A 13,576-nucleotide genomic window follows, 5' to 3' on the forward strand; every position below is an offset into this window, starting at 1 on the left:
AGAGGGTTTTATCGAGAGTGAGGAAGGTGGCGCGAGTGACACGTGGGCTGAACTACCACCTCCTAATTAATTTTATTTAGTAATTTAAGTGGATTTAACTTTACTGTGCAGTTTATTTTTCGTGTCCTATGTTTCGAAAAAATTGCTCTAACCAACATCACAAATTCGACCAAACTCTATAAAAAACAACAATAAAATTGCATACGAAAAATCAATTTCCAAACATAACAAAGTTAAAGAGCTTTATGGCTTGATAGCCAATTTTACTATGGAGATAATATTTATTGAAGTTGTAGGGGGTAGTGACGTGGTCAGGTGTGATGGGATTGAGGATGGTGCTGGTGATACTGATGGGGCGGTGATAATATTTTCGGTGGTGTGTCTTGGGAGGGAAGCTGGCGTATCAGGTAGGGTTGGCGTCTCCACTCAACCCTGTTTCATGTCACCAACTTAGTTCAGTCGGAAATGAATCGGACCGAGTTCTTCCCCGATCACAACACATATTTTTAAAAGTTTGGCAATATCTCCCATCTATATCTCACTGAGATTCTCCATTGAGAACGTCATTCCTTGAAACGATAAAAAAAGTTGTAGAAATTTTTTTCATCTTCTATTCACTCTGTTTGCAGTTTAAAACATGAGGAGTTGTGCAAGAAGTGTATTGCAATAATTGTTTTTTAAGTTCAAACTTTCTTAATCAAAAATTTAAAACAAAAACTCAAAAACTTTCAGTATTACTTTGTTTTCTTCAACCTGTAACTATATATTAACTTGTATGGTACTATTTTTTTAGGAAAGTGTTATTGGCACTTCAAAAATCTCGTTCTACACTCCTCACAAGTGTATTTTTCTTTTCTAATATAGAAAGTTTGAAGTATAGAATGAGATTTTTGGAATGCTAATAATAATTTCGTTTTTTTTTATTAGATTAACATTACCCTTCATAATCCATAATTTTATATTTAAATTAGAGTAGTGATAAGTAGACTAAATTTATAAACTAATTGACGTATCACTAATAAAAATGAATTCCTTTAGCATTTCCCTAAATTAAAACTTGAACCGAGTAAATAATCAATTCGTGATTATAAACATAAAGCTAAGTTTTCGTGTTGTAAACTAAAATAATAAATCATATTACAAACAGATTCCAAATTGAAGAAATATAAATACAAATAAGATTCTCAAGGCGTGCGAAAATTGGCTTAATGTTTAAATTAATTTAAAAATAATATTTGGCTACTCAGAACATGAGTAGGCGCTCTTATGCAAAAAAGTTTTGTTTTTAATTTATAGAATTTCGTGTTTATAATTAAAAACTTTCACATTATAAAGTGCTTTATAAAGGTCATATACACGGAAAAAAAAATCAATTAAAACTAAGGTTATTTAGTCATCAAACTGTATTGGAACAATGGACAAAGATAGTAAAATTATTACAAACTGTCCATCTGCTTGCTACAGTTTCATTGACTTACAAACCAAATTTTTAATCCATTTTTTGCAAAAACTTTATCACTTAAACGGTCCGATTATAAACAAAAAATTTGAGTCTGACAAGAAAAAATTTAGGTAATAATTACTACTCACCTTGAGTTGCCAAACGTTATTCGTATTTAAACCAATTTGTGGTAAAACATTCAAATCAATGTAGCTACATTAACGTTGTTTCAATACGGGCCGTTCAATTAAAAGGCTGTGTTGTTTTATATACAAGAAAAATGCTAAGAAAATTCTTTTAAAGTAAAACTCTTTTATGCATTTTCTATCATCTCATATTATTGGCATAATTTTATAATAATGACATAAAAATTATTTTTAAAACATGAGGCTATAAATAAAATAAAAAGGGATTTGAAAGAATCTCTTATCATTTCTCTGTACACAAAACTAATTAAGTGGTAACTAAAGGAAATGGATTTGAGGGTTGAGGCCATGGATTGGTGGAGTCTGGATAATTTAAATAGGTTATAAGTAGAAAAAGAGGGAAAGGAACATGTAGTCCGGCGTTAATTAACCGTCGAATAGGGGAGAGAATAAAATAGGAGGAAGAAGAGGACCAACAATATGATGGGTGTCGGGCAGCGTGGGATGCAATAATTGGTTCTGCCTGCCCTTCTTCTTCCTCCATCGTCTCCTCGGGTCTCGTGTGCGCCTCCTGTCTCTCTCACTAGTGTCCGGTGCCACGGGTTTTTGACTCACGACTTACAACTTGAACCATCATACATCGTACTCGTACATGATCTCTCTCTTTGCAGTTCATGCATAAACATAGAGGGTTCTTTTTCAATTAGATGAGATCAGCGTTTATTTAGTTGAGGTTCCTTAGACCACACTAAACTCTTGGCTATTTGCTAAATTTCCCCACTTATTCACTCCCCCCATCCCCTCCAAACCCAACCCGATCATGCGCTCAACTTGCCCTACTCGGGTTGAGCTTTTCAGTGCCCGACAGGATGGGACATGCTGGGCTTTTTGGACCGTTGATTGATCCAACAGTCCAAATTCAAATTTTGTTTTTAAAAAAAAAATGTAATTTTAAAATACATTAAATTTAACGGCTGAGATCGAATATAATAAAATCTAACGGTAAAAAATATATATAATGACCTAAATTTAAATACAACGGCTAAAATAATTTAACTCAAAATTCACCAAAAAATTCTATAATGAATGCTCTTCAAGATGACTCATTGCAAAATTTTCTCGTGTTTTAGTCGAATATATGCTTCTCGTTTTATATCTATCATCATGTAATGTGTAAATTAAGGTAGGAGTATTAGGTTTAATAATTTCTTGCACGAACCGTTATCGAATCACCTGTTAATAATCTGTTAAGATGACGAATTTAACACGATATGACTCGTCAAAATAATAATTATGATACAAAAACGATACAAACACAACAAAAATGATCCATTTGCCAGGACAAACAATTACCCACTTCAACAAACTATATATATAATTATATAATATTATATAGTGTGAGAAGTAAAAAATGCATGCAGAGATAACACTCTTTATAAAAATAAGGATTAAGTATGGGGCCTACATTACATTAAATTTAATGATCCAACCCGTCTATTTTTCAAACCTCTTAGATAATCCTTACAAAAGATTAGCCAAATCAGAAATATTTAAAGAATCTAAACAAGTTTAAAGAAATTGACAAACACGTTGTTCTAAGAAAAATATTAAAATGTTATCATGATAATTAAATAAGCAAATGATTTCAAATTAAATTGAATTTTACAGGAGTAATTTATGAATCGAAATTTACAAAATAAACAGTTTAAATCAATAAAGTTCGATATAAAATGAATCTCATGATTAATTCTCACTTTTTGAATAAATTTTTAGCGTAGTAGCAATGGATATATTTATGCTCTCTCTCTGTTTTCTCATCTGCTCGGTGGCTCCTTGGATATCGTGTGTACCTTGTCTCTCGGCACTAAAGCGTAGTTTCTAGTGGCAAGGGTCTAGTCTACCCTCAAGTGATGTACTTCCATATCACTCAACTCACCCCCAGCTTTCAGTCTTAGCTTCATCTCTGCCGTACTGGCTTACGGCTGCTCATACACAAACTAAGCTAGCACGAAAGCGGCTCCAGCAGCTAGCTAAGCCAAGCTATAAAGAGAGGCAGTCATTGTCTGTCTGCGTCAAAACTACAGGGGCTCTTCTGCGACATCGTCTCCTGACTCTCCTCACCTCTCTCTGTCGCTGTCAATCACATAAATAGTGTGGTTTTGTTAGGTTTCAGCCCCATTTTCCCAGTCGGTGCTTTTGACGACTTCTCGACGGTGACTACCTACAGTCCCCTCTGCACTACTAAACCCTAGCGCTAACCCTAATACTAGTACTACAAGGAGAAAAACTTGTAAGTGTAACGTGATTGTATATTTATACGTGATTATATCACTACGTGAAAAATGAGATAAGCACGAGAGTGGAAAATGCAACGTTGCACCAAAGTCTCTATCTCCAACACATGGATGATTTAAGTAGTGTTGTTTAATCGGGAAGACATTTGATTGATTGTTTCAAAATGACTACTCTCATCCTAAAATGAACTGGACGGTTTAAGTGAGACTAAATACAAAGGCATCCCAAACCATTGTGATAAGAGTGATGATGTTTACACACTCTCACATACATCTTTTTAATTTGTATTTTTTGGGTTTTTTAATTCATTTTATACAACGATTGAAAATTGCGAATAGTGTGTAAAAGTAAAAATAAGTATATGAATAACACCACTCTTTCGACAAGTACACGTATAATTAGTCTTTTGTTTGTTTTAACTATTTGGTATGTACTCATAAGCTACTAATTATTGGGATTTAGATCCTCTTCGGATCCCCTCACTGGGGATTACAGGGATCAATGCATGGTAACAGTTCATCAAAGATTGTGCAGTCATAATTTTTTTTATTTTATATTTTTCACATAAAACGAGGTTGCTTTACTTTTTAAAAATATAAAAAAACATTCAATTATGGTCATACGATCTTTGATGAACGGTTACTATGCATTGATCTCCAGGATCCCTAGTGAGGGGATTCGAAGAGGATTTAAATCCTAATTATTATGGTTATTTGTTGATCCAACGGCTATAAATAGAGAGGTTCTTTAAAAATTATAATAACTTTAGCCGTTGGATCAAATTTCAATAATTTGAATTAAGTGATTTGATAGATTTGATAAAAGGAATCGGAAAATGATCTATTTTCCTATTATCCACCCATGGTATTAGCAATCACTGCTTAAGTATAAAAAACACATGCCTTAATTGTCCAATTAATTAGTAATTAGCCCTAATCCCAACTTCAGCTTCGGCCACGAGTCCATGACATCCATCAGCAGCCTTTCTTGTCGCACAGGTCAACTTTCTCGCTCAAAGGAAGTAGGCTGTAGGCCACAAGAAAACTTGCGCATGTATAAATGTTAGCAGTGCCAAATAATGAAGCAGTCCAAAACGAATTAGAACGATCGGGAAGTGCTAAATCTTGAGATGACAATTTAATCCGTCAAATCTAATTCTCGTAAGTAATTAATTCGAATGGTTCGGTTTTAGATATAAAATTTTGGATATTTTACAGTTATGGATAACTGTCGGATAAATTTTTTGATTTCGGATTTGGTTATGATTATTGGGATTACCGCTTCAAACCCATACCTCATTTCATCTATAAATAAAAAAATATAAATATTTATTATATGAAAAGGGGTTGTTAATATTAAATTAATTATTTACTTTTATATCATTAATAGTAGGAATTATATGCTTATCATTTTTAAGAGTGTAAATGTTTTCTTAGTAATATAAAATTTTAATATTACTTATTAGATGTATTGTATCAATTGTATTAATAATAGCAATTTATTTAATATCATTTTTTTTAATATTCTTCATTTAGTTAATAATATAAATAAATATATAAATATCAAAATCAGGAAAGCCGTTCTCTAACCAAAAATCCATCACCCGACGGGTTCTGTTATGAGGAAAATCCGTTCGGGATTCTACGGGTTTGGGTTCGGAGAAATAAATGGATTTGGGTCTGAAGATGGAGATGGCACATCCAAACTCAATCCGCACCGTTATAAAGTATCCTAGTTTATTTCTTGCTTGCAGGGAAAGGAATTAAGTGCTGGAATATCTAATTACTTGCATGTTTTAAACATGCATTTACCTTCGAACAGAATACTAATTAAATTTTCTCTTCTTCTTTTTATGTACTGAAAGTGATTGCTGGTTTATTAGTTGCACAGTCAGTTGTTTATTCATCTGATTCATGGTATGAACTAATTTATTCTCGAACTTTATTTCGTAGCATCTAACCCATCTATCACATTGATGAGGTAGAAGAAATTAAGATGAAATTAGCCACAGATAGAGGATGGACGGTTTGACTAATTGAGCATTTTAGTTGTCCCTTTTGGGTTCACATAGAACCGACCATTAGGCCACTGCCAGAACTTCTAAGAACATTTGCAAATGATATGTCAATTTTAAAATATCAAATTTAAATTTGATGGCTGACTTGACAATTTAACATATTGTTAATATTTTCCTTCTATTTAGTATGTCAAAATTTCTTGCTTCATTTATATTTTTTTTAAACAAAAATAATAAAAATTGGGTTGTTATTGGTTTAAAAATTATAAAATAATACTTAAATATGCTAATATTTAAGGTAAAGCAAGTGGAATGCCTTTAGAAATAACAAAAATCAAATTTGAAGGCAACTTCAAATTTGACATTTCTTTGTTCATATCAATTTAGCCTTCTTTTCCATGTCATCTTTGACATCTTGGTTGGAGTAAACGGTACGTCAATAGTTACCAATATATGTCTATGTGGCATTTTTTATATCTTTTTTGGAAATAGTCTAATTCTGCATGGTAATTGAAACAACAGTGGTGGAAAATAATATTATTTACTTTGGTGCAGGTTGAATCTTGACCAATCATTTTTTTCTTAATTCACTAATACTATTGTGTGTCAATAAAAAATCTTTATGGCAACAACACACAGGCACTCCCATTAATTAAGGTGACAAAGGGAATAATTACCATAAATGCTTATTGCACAAGACGATGAGACAAAAGAGAAGAGATCTTCTCCGGATTTTTTTCATCAAGATCATTGGATTAAGTGACCTAGACCTTTCAAATTTCATCTAACAGCCTATTTGTTTTGATTCTTTAAAAACTGTAATAATTTTTTACTGTTGGATAAAATTTAAAATATTCGGATCACTTAACCCGATAATTTTGATGGAAAAAATTCTGAGAGGATCTCTTCTCGAGACAAAAACTATCTGGCTATGCCACTTAGGATTTATTTTACACTAATTTATTCCACTTGTGTTTTGTTGCTGGGAAAATTTCCAATTTCCCTGCTTATCTTAGCTGAAATTTCACTAGTTCATTGCAATCGTGATTACGGTATGGCCTACCTGAGGCTTAAATAATGTAGTTATCACAAATTAATTGGTGTGACATATGTGTGTATGCATCAACATTGAAGTTTTTGTTCTTTCATTTGGTTTTTTTATGTATATTTGACACAAGCAACGTCGAAAAACGAAGAGATCTACCACAAAATCCAAAAAATAATCTTAACCAATTAAATTATAAACTTCTTTGGGTGATACTTGATTGTCATTAATACTCAACCCAATTGTTTAATTGGTATTCTCCTAATCAATACTAGTATTTAGAACTCTCTAATTGCCATTAGCAAGTAGCAAAATTTAAGCCATTCTTGTAAAAATAAATGTATTTGGTTCTTCAATTTTCGTTTAGCGGTTGGGCTATATATGTATGACAGAAAAACCGAGGATCCAAATGATGTCAAGTTTGTAGGTTGTTTTTTATTTCTATAACATAAAAAACAAAATATATAAAAATAGTATTGCCAAACCTATATACTTCTTAGCCAAAAGAGAAACAACAAAGGGCTTATATGACTGAAATGAATGATCAAAATGTCGTTGATATATGATTAATATGTAGTTGATATTTGTTCGATCATTTTAGCAATTTAAATTTGATTTTAGATCAATTTAGCCAAAAACCCAACAACAAAAAGGGATACCAGGTTTGTGTAACCTAACTCTACTCTTGTTGTGCCGGTGCGGAACCCACAAAAGAAATAAGGAAAGTATGGCCAGATGCTAGTTTGTACAAAGTCTTATTAGGCATTGATTATCAACATCATACGCTCTACTGAATACAAATTTCACAGTACCATAGTAAAAGTAAAGTAAATAAGATTCAACGATGTTTGATGTCATTCAAAAAAATATAAAAAAAAATAAAAAAAGAGGTTCAAAACTTATTCAACTATGATATTACATGTTTCTTCAGGTAGATAAAATCCTAAAATCATCTCAAATTAGTTTCAGGCCTAACTTTCTAAGCTTTACTAATTCCTTGGTTTGAGGATTGCATGCATTGGATGGAGTTTGTGAGTGGTGAGCCCAACAGTGTCCACATTTTCTTCCTCTCCATCTCTCAGCTTCCACTCAAACTCCTGCACCAACCTTCCGATGGTGGTGCACGCTATCAGCATTGCCTGAAGTGAACCGGCACACACCCTCTTTCCGGTTCCAAATGCCATGGTCTTGTACAAATCCATCGGATCATATTTTGGATCCAAAAACCTCTCTGGCTTCCATTCTTCGGGGCTTTCCCATTGGTTCTTGTCCATGTTGCACCCGTATATGTTAATGGCAATCTGCTTGTACAATAGCACAACTTCGTAAAAGATCGGTATCAATGTTGTGAAAAAAATGAAAAAAATAAACGAATAGGAACATTTATCAAGTACCTCTGTTCCCACAGGAACATAGTAACCGCCTAATTCGGTATCTTCGTGCACATATCTTAGAGGAACTATAGGAGCTGGACTGTGCTTCCTTAAAGTTTCATGGAAAACAGCACCCAGGTATGGCATCTGGGACAAATGTTCCTCGGTAATCTTGTTGGTTCCACAAACATTTTGAACTTCTTCAAAGAGACGATCCTGTTACATTACGAGCCAAAGGTAACCAATATTAGTTACCAAGAAAAAGAAACAAGTTGCGCATACAAAATGTGAAAATCAGCAACTGAAATAACCTGTCGCTTCTGATCTTTTGCAAGTTCATACATAGCCCACTCCGTTGTTACCAATGTAGTATCTGCTGTCTCGATAATCGTCTCCCAAATCAACATGGATATTTGCTCAGGTGTAAGCGTTTTTGCTTCAGAAAGCAAGTAGTCGATATAACAATCCAATTCCTGTTTCATACTACAGTTAAGTTACAGATACAACTACTAAGAAGTTCCCAAAAAAGATAATGCATTTGAAAGCAAGAAAGAGCACCTCTCCTGAAGCAATTCGCTTCTTCTGCTCCTCGATCAGGGCATTCATTACTGCTTTCCTGCGGCTACAGAGTCTCCGAATTTTATTTTCAAAGGTCTTATTAGGAACCCAACTCAGGTACGGGAAGAAGTCTCTCCAATCAACCTCGATTGCACCCTCCATTATGTCAAGCACTAGAACCTTAAAGATCTCATCTCTTGATAATGTAGTACCAAGCTCCTCCACATAAATGGAGTCTTCTATGTTCTTACCTATAGCCTGCATCCAGTACGTTAGTTTACACTATATTCTCAATTTCACAATTGTAACGTCAAGTACAAGGAACAAGCGTTACAAAATACTTAATACTAACAAAATAAGGCAACACTCACTTGCTTCAAAGAAATTCCAAAGAGTTCCGACTCGAATATCTTTCTGAAATTTATAGCTTCTTGAGGAGAGTTCTTTACATGAGCATGCAATCGGCTAGCAACATTTTCCCTCATGGTATCTCTGTGGTTTCCGTGTCGCTTCTGATTGTCATTAATGGAGTTATAACAAGATCATAAAAATGGAGTTAAAACAAGATCTACCATAAGATGGCAAAAGAAACAGTATGCGCATTAAGTGAGAACAAGAACCGTAACAACAAACCTGAGCATTCACTCCAAGAACATTTGTGAGTATGTATCGTTTTATCATCTTGTGAAAATCGTCGTAGTCACTTATTGCAACCATACATTTATCAAAAGTGAGAAGCTTTAGTGCCTTTGATAGCTTTTTCGTGGACATGGACGAATATCTGGTCACCATGGCCTGAAACAACCATTACAGCAGAAAGTGGTTACCAATTATTCATGTATAGGATAAAACCTTCCCTGTAATACGTGCAAGTTCATCAGAACATATTGAATTATTAAGAAATAGAACTTTCGTTGTGATAACCCTTTGATCATTGCAACAGGCGTCGATGAAAAGACTAAACCCATATGTCGGGAATCAGTAGAAAACTCAATCGAATGGATCTTTCACGGCTTTACGAAAAAACACAGTATCTTAATTGTTAATTCTAAACTTAAGCTATAGAGTCTTAATTCTCCATGAGATTGCGAATGACACATTGAGACACAGAATTCAGCTTCCGTTTCAGGAGGGTTAAATCACGTATTAACCAATGATAGAGGGTTGAGTTTATTAACACGTGCTAATCAAAAATAGAGGCCACACACAAAATGGATACAGAAAATTAGAACTCTCAAATATGTGATATGGTACTTACTGATCTTTTTATTTTCTTTTGTTTTTTTCAAAAACGTTGTTCTATAGGAAGTGATTTCCGCATCCATTTTTTTCTCCACTCACCCCCTCCCCCCTATTTTCGGCTTTTGAAATGAATTAATCAAGAGAGACACATATAAATAGGGTGTACATAGGGAGAAGAGAGGGTGCGCGGAAATCGTTTCTCTATTTTGTTCTAAGTTTCTCTAATTTAGAGGAAGGAGGATTCGAACTTGCGTGAAGTTGCGACCGCGGTCTTAGCCAACTGGTCTAACTCACGTCCGCCTTCTTTTACGGTGACAAGTGAACAGTGAGAAAGAAATCTACCTCTTTGGCAATATCAGTTGAATTGAGAACAACCATGGTGGAAGCACCAGTCCTGATAGAATAGATTGGTCCGTACTCCTCAGCCCACTTAGTAAACGTCTTGTACGGCTTCTTCTCCTTCAGCTGCAGCAAGTTCCCCACCACAGGCAGCCCCGGCACAGCTGCGAAATTCCCAATTTAACCACCATCCATTTCTTCAAAACTCATATATCCCAAACAAATAAACACAAAAATAAATAAAAGTGGGAATTAGAATTAAGTACCTGGAACTGAAGGGAGTTCGGGAAAATCATTTTTTTTTGTGTGGACCAAATCTTTGGCAGATAACAGGAAGAGCAGAGACGGAGCAGCAATGGCAGCAGGGACTGCGAAGGGCATTGCTTGGAAACCTTGGAGAATCTGGGTCATGGGTTCCATTGATTCTCCGAGAAAGTTGAGAGGAAAGGTGCTGGGTTGGTTGTGAAAGTTGCATTTACCCAGCAGAACAGCAAGCATATATAATATATTGCCGGTACGATGAAAAATTGCGGTGGGATTAAATACAAGTGGGAAATTCGTCGTCTTTCTAAGTAAGCTGAGGAAAGGAATATGCCCACTACAGTTTGTCAATCGAAATAATAAGCCAATCACGTATTGTTATAAAAATAATTAAAACACTAGTTATATGTAATTAATTTGAATTTGTGATATCAGCTCAATTACATTTCTGTTGTATAAATTTGTCTACACGTCATGCCTCTAAGCTCTAAGCATATCAACGAGAATGCTATTGTCCTGAGTCGATTACACACCACTGTAAAAAAATTAGAATACACGATAGTACGTAATTAGCTTAAATTATTATCAAAATAACATCTTTGTTATATAATTTTCCTCTATATTATGTTAGAGTTCAAGAGTCAAGTACGCACTATTATGAGAAAATTAATGTGATTCACTTAATATATGTCACAATGATATTTAACATTGTAAACAAATTTCTCTCTACTTCATGGCTCTACTTAATCATATCAACGAAAACGTTAATAGTTAAAACACATTGGTAAAATTATTGATTTTAGATATTATCACGACTTTGTCGTTTCGATTAAATTTCTTAATTGAATCTTATTGCGCAGCATTAATTTGGATTCTTGTACTTGGGAAGTTGAAGCAGGGCTATGCCGTTTTGGAAGTTTGTTCCCCAAATGAAGCAGTCGTTTGTCAGGCGTTAAGACAAAAAGGGGGGATAGAGATGTCATGTGGGAGTCGAAAGGGTTCCAGATTCCATTCATAAGTTGGCCTCGAATTGGAAATATGGTAATAAAGATACCTGGAGTGTATAAGTGGCCATGACTACTGCCCCGTTTCTGTCATTATTTCATTAAGAATTGTTTAATTTAGGGTTGATGACGAAAAAACTATCCAATTTTTTTTGGAATAATTATAAATTTGTCTCAATATTTTAAAACATTTCAAACAACTATTTAATGTTTTGACATTAAATATTGGGAAAACTAATGAAAATAGTTTGAAAACTTTTAATTTTAACGATAATGATAAAATAAAGAGTAAAGTGAATAGTACCAAGATTGACTTTTTAGTGTAAATATTTGATTTTCAATAAAGTGAACAGTACCGCTGGCTTTTCGTTAAAACTCTTTTAGATATTTGGTAGGTCATCAAGGATTTTACCAACATTAAATAATGACGTTACTAACATGAAATAATGAGGTGGACAAGTACTAAAGTTGGTTTTTACTAATCGACGTCTTTGGAGTTCTAATCTCCCAAATTGACCCATTTAGCCAAGGTAAACCATTAATTTGCTTAGCTAAATTACGTCAATTTGGAGATTCAAACCTCCATAGAAGACTTGAGAGTTACAATACGCTTAATATTTGTCCATGTCATTACTGAACGCTAGTGAACTTAATAGATGTTCATTTCCAAAACTTTAGATAGTTATTTGGAATGTTTTAAAAGGTTAGGACCAGTTTGAAATCACCCTAAAGAGTTGGGTAGTTATCTGGACTTAACTCTTTAATTTATTTTTCAGTGATATATTAATTTGATCAAATTTACAGATGTAGAGGCAGAAATTGTTACAGGTATTGAGAACGTAAGTTGTATGTGATTTACTATTTCGGTGTTCTAATAAGAGTGAACGACATAATTGATGTATCCTACCGCTTCTATTAATAAAAAAAATTGTAAATAGAATAATAGCATTACGTAACTATGCTCGTGTTTCATGAAAACCGTTTCGAATTTGAAGATTAATCGTATTCGTGAAACGCATTGTCAAAAGTCGACAATATTTAAGATTGTGGAGAACATAATACAAAAAAAATAAGCACAATAATAGGAAGACTGTATAATGATAATCAATTAAGAAAAAAGGTAGAATAACAAACTTGCTTACAGAAAAAACAGTTTGAGTGGAATCTCTCTAAACAAATGTTTTTAGGGGCATTAGATTTGGGTAAAAAAAAATCAATATGGTTTTAGGTTAAATCCAGTATTATTTTTTAGAGAGTTTCAATGAAAAGCCCACGGTACTGTTCACTTTAACGAAAAACCATATTTTTACACTAAAAAAGTCAATTCTGGTACTATTCACTTTACCCTTTATTTTATCCTTATTATTAAAACTCAAAGTTTTCAAGCCTTTTTTATTAGTTTTCCTTATTTTTTATTTAATTATATTTTTTATATTTTTTTTTAAATATTGGAGATAAATTAAAAAAATTAATTTGAATAAATCTACAAATTAAAAAAATTTAATTTGAATAAATCAACTTAATATCTTATAACAAATAACTAATTTACTAACATAAATCCATTTGCTGAACATACGACCCTAACTCAAGTAACAAAAATATTACTACATATTATACCTATAAGAGAGATATGAAACATAACTAAAAGATACAAAAAAAAAATTAAACCTACAGGAAAAAGACATTAATAAGTGATACAAGCTGATTATGAAAAAGAACTTGTCATTAGGTAGATAAATACAAATAACTTGTAAGATATAGGTAGATTATAAAAAACAAAATTAAAATCTATAAATAGGTTTAGTCTTTAGAGCAGGAAGAAGAACAAGAAATAACAAAAAATAATAATTAAAGA

At 33.2% G+C, this 13,576-nt stretch overlaps 1 protein-coding gene across 1 annotated transcript; it reads right to left on the bottom strand.

Moving 5' to 3' along the window:
* Positions 1–7,735: 7,735 nt before the first annotated feature.
* Positions 7,736–11,041, bottom strand: LOC137718649 (ent-kaurene oxidase, chloroplastic). Its single transcript, XM_068458201.2, has 8 exons — positions 10,723–11,041; positions 10,460–10,620; positions 9,509–9,670; positions 9,247–9,387; positions 8,876–9,133; positions 8,629–8,790; positions 8,339–8,533; positions 7,736–8,245 (listed from the first exon to the last, which is right to left on the bottom strand). Exons 1-8 carry the CDS (start codon positions 10,952–10,954, stop codon positions 7,934–7,936), a joined length of 1,623 nt encoding a protein of 540 aa, XP_068314302.2. The 5' UTR covers positions 10,955–11,041; the 3' UTR covers positions 7,736–7,933.
* Between the last annotated feature and the right edge of the window lie 2,535 nt (positions 11,042–13,576).

This window comes from Pyrus communis, chromosome 8 (genome assembly GCF_041283825.1).
Source record: "Pyrus communis isolate YQ-2024b chromosome 8, ASM4128382v1, whole genome shotgun sequence".
Lineage (NCBI taxonomy): Eukaryota > Viridiplantae > Streptophyta > Magnoliopsida > Rosales > Rosaceae > Pyrus > Pyrus communis.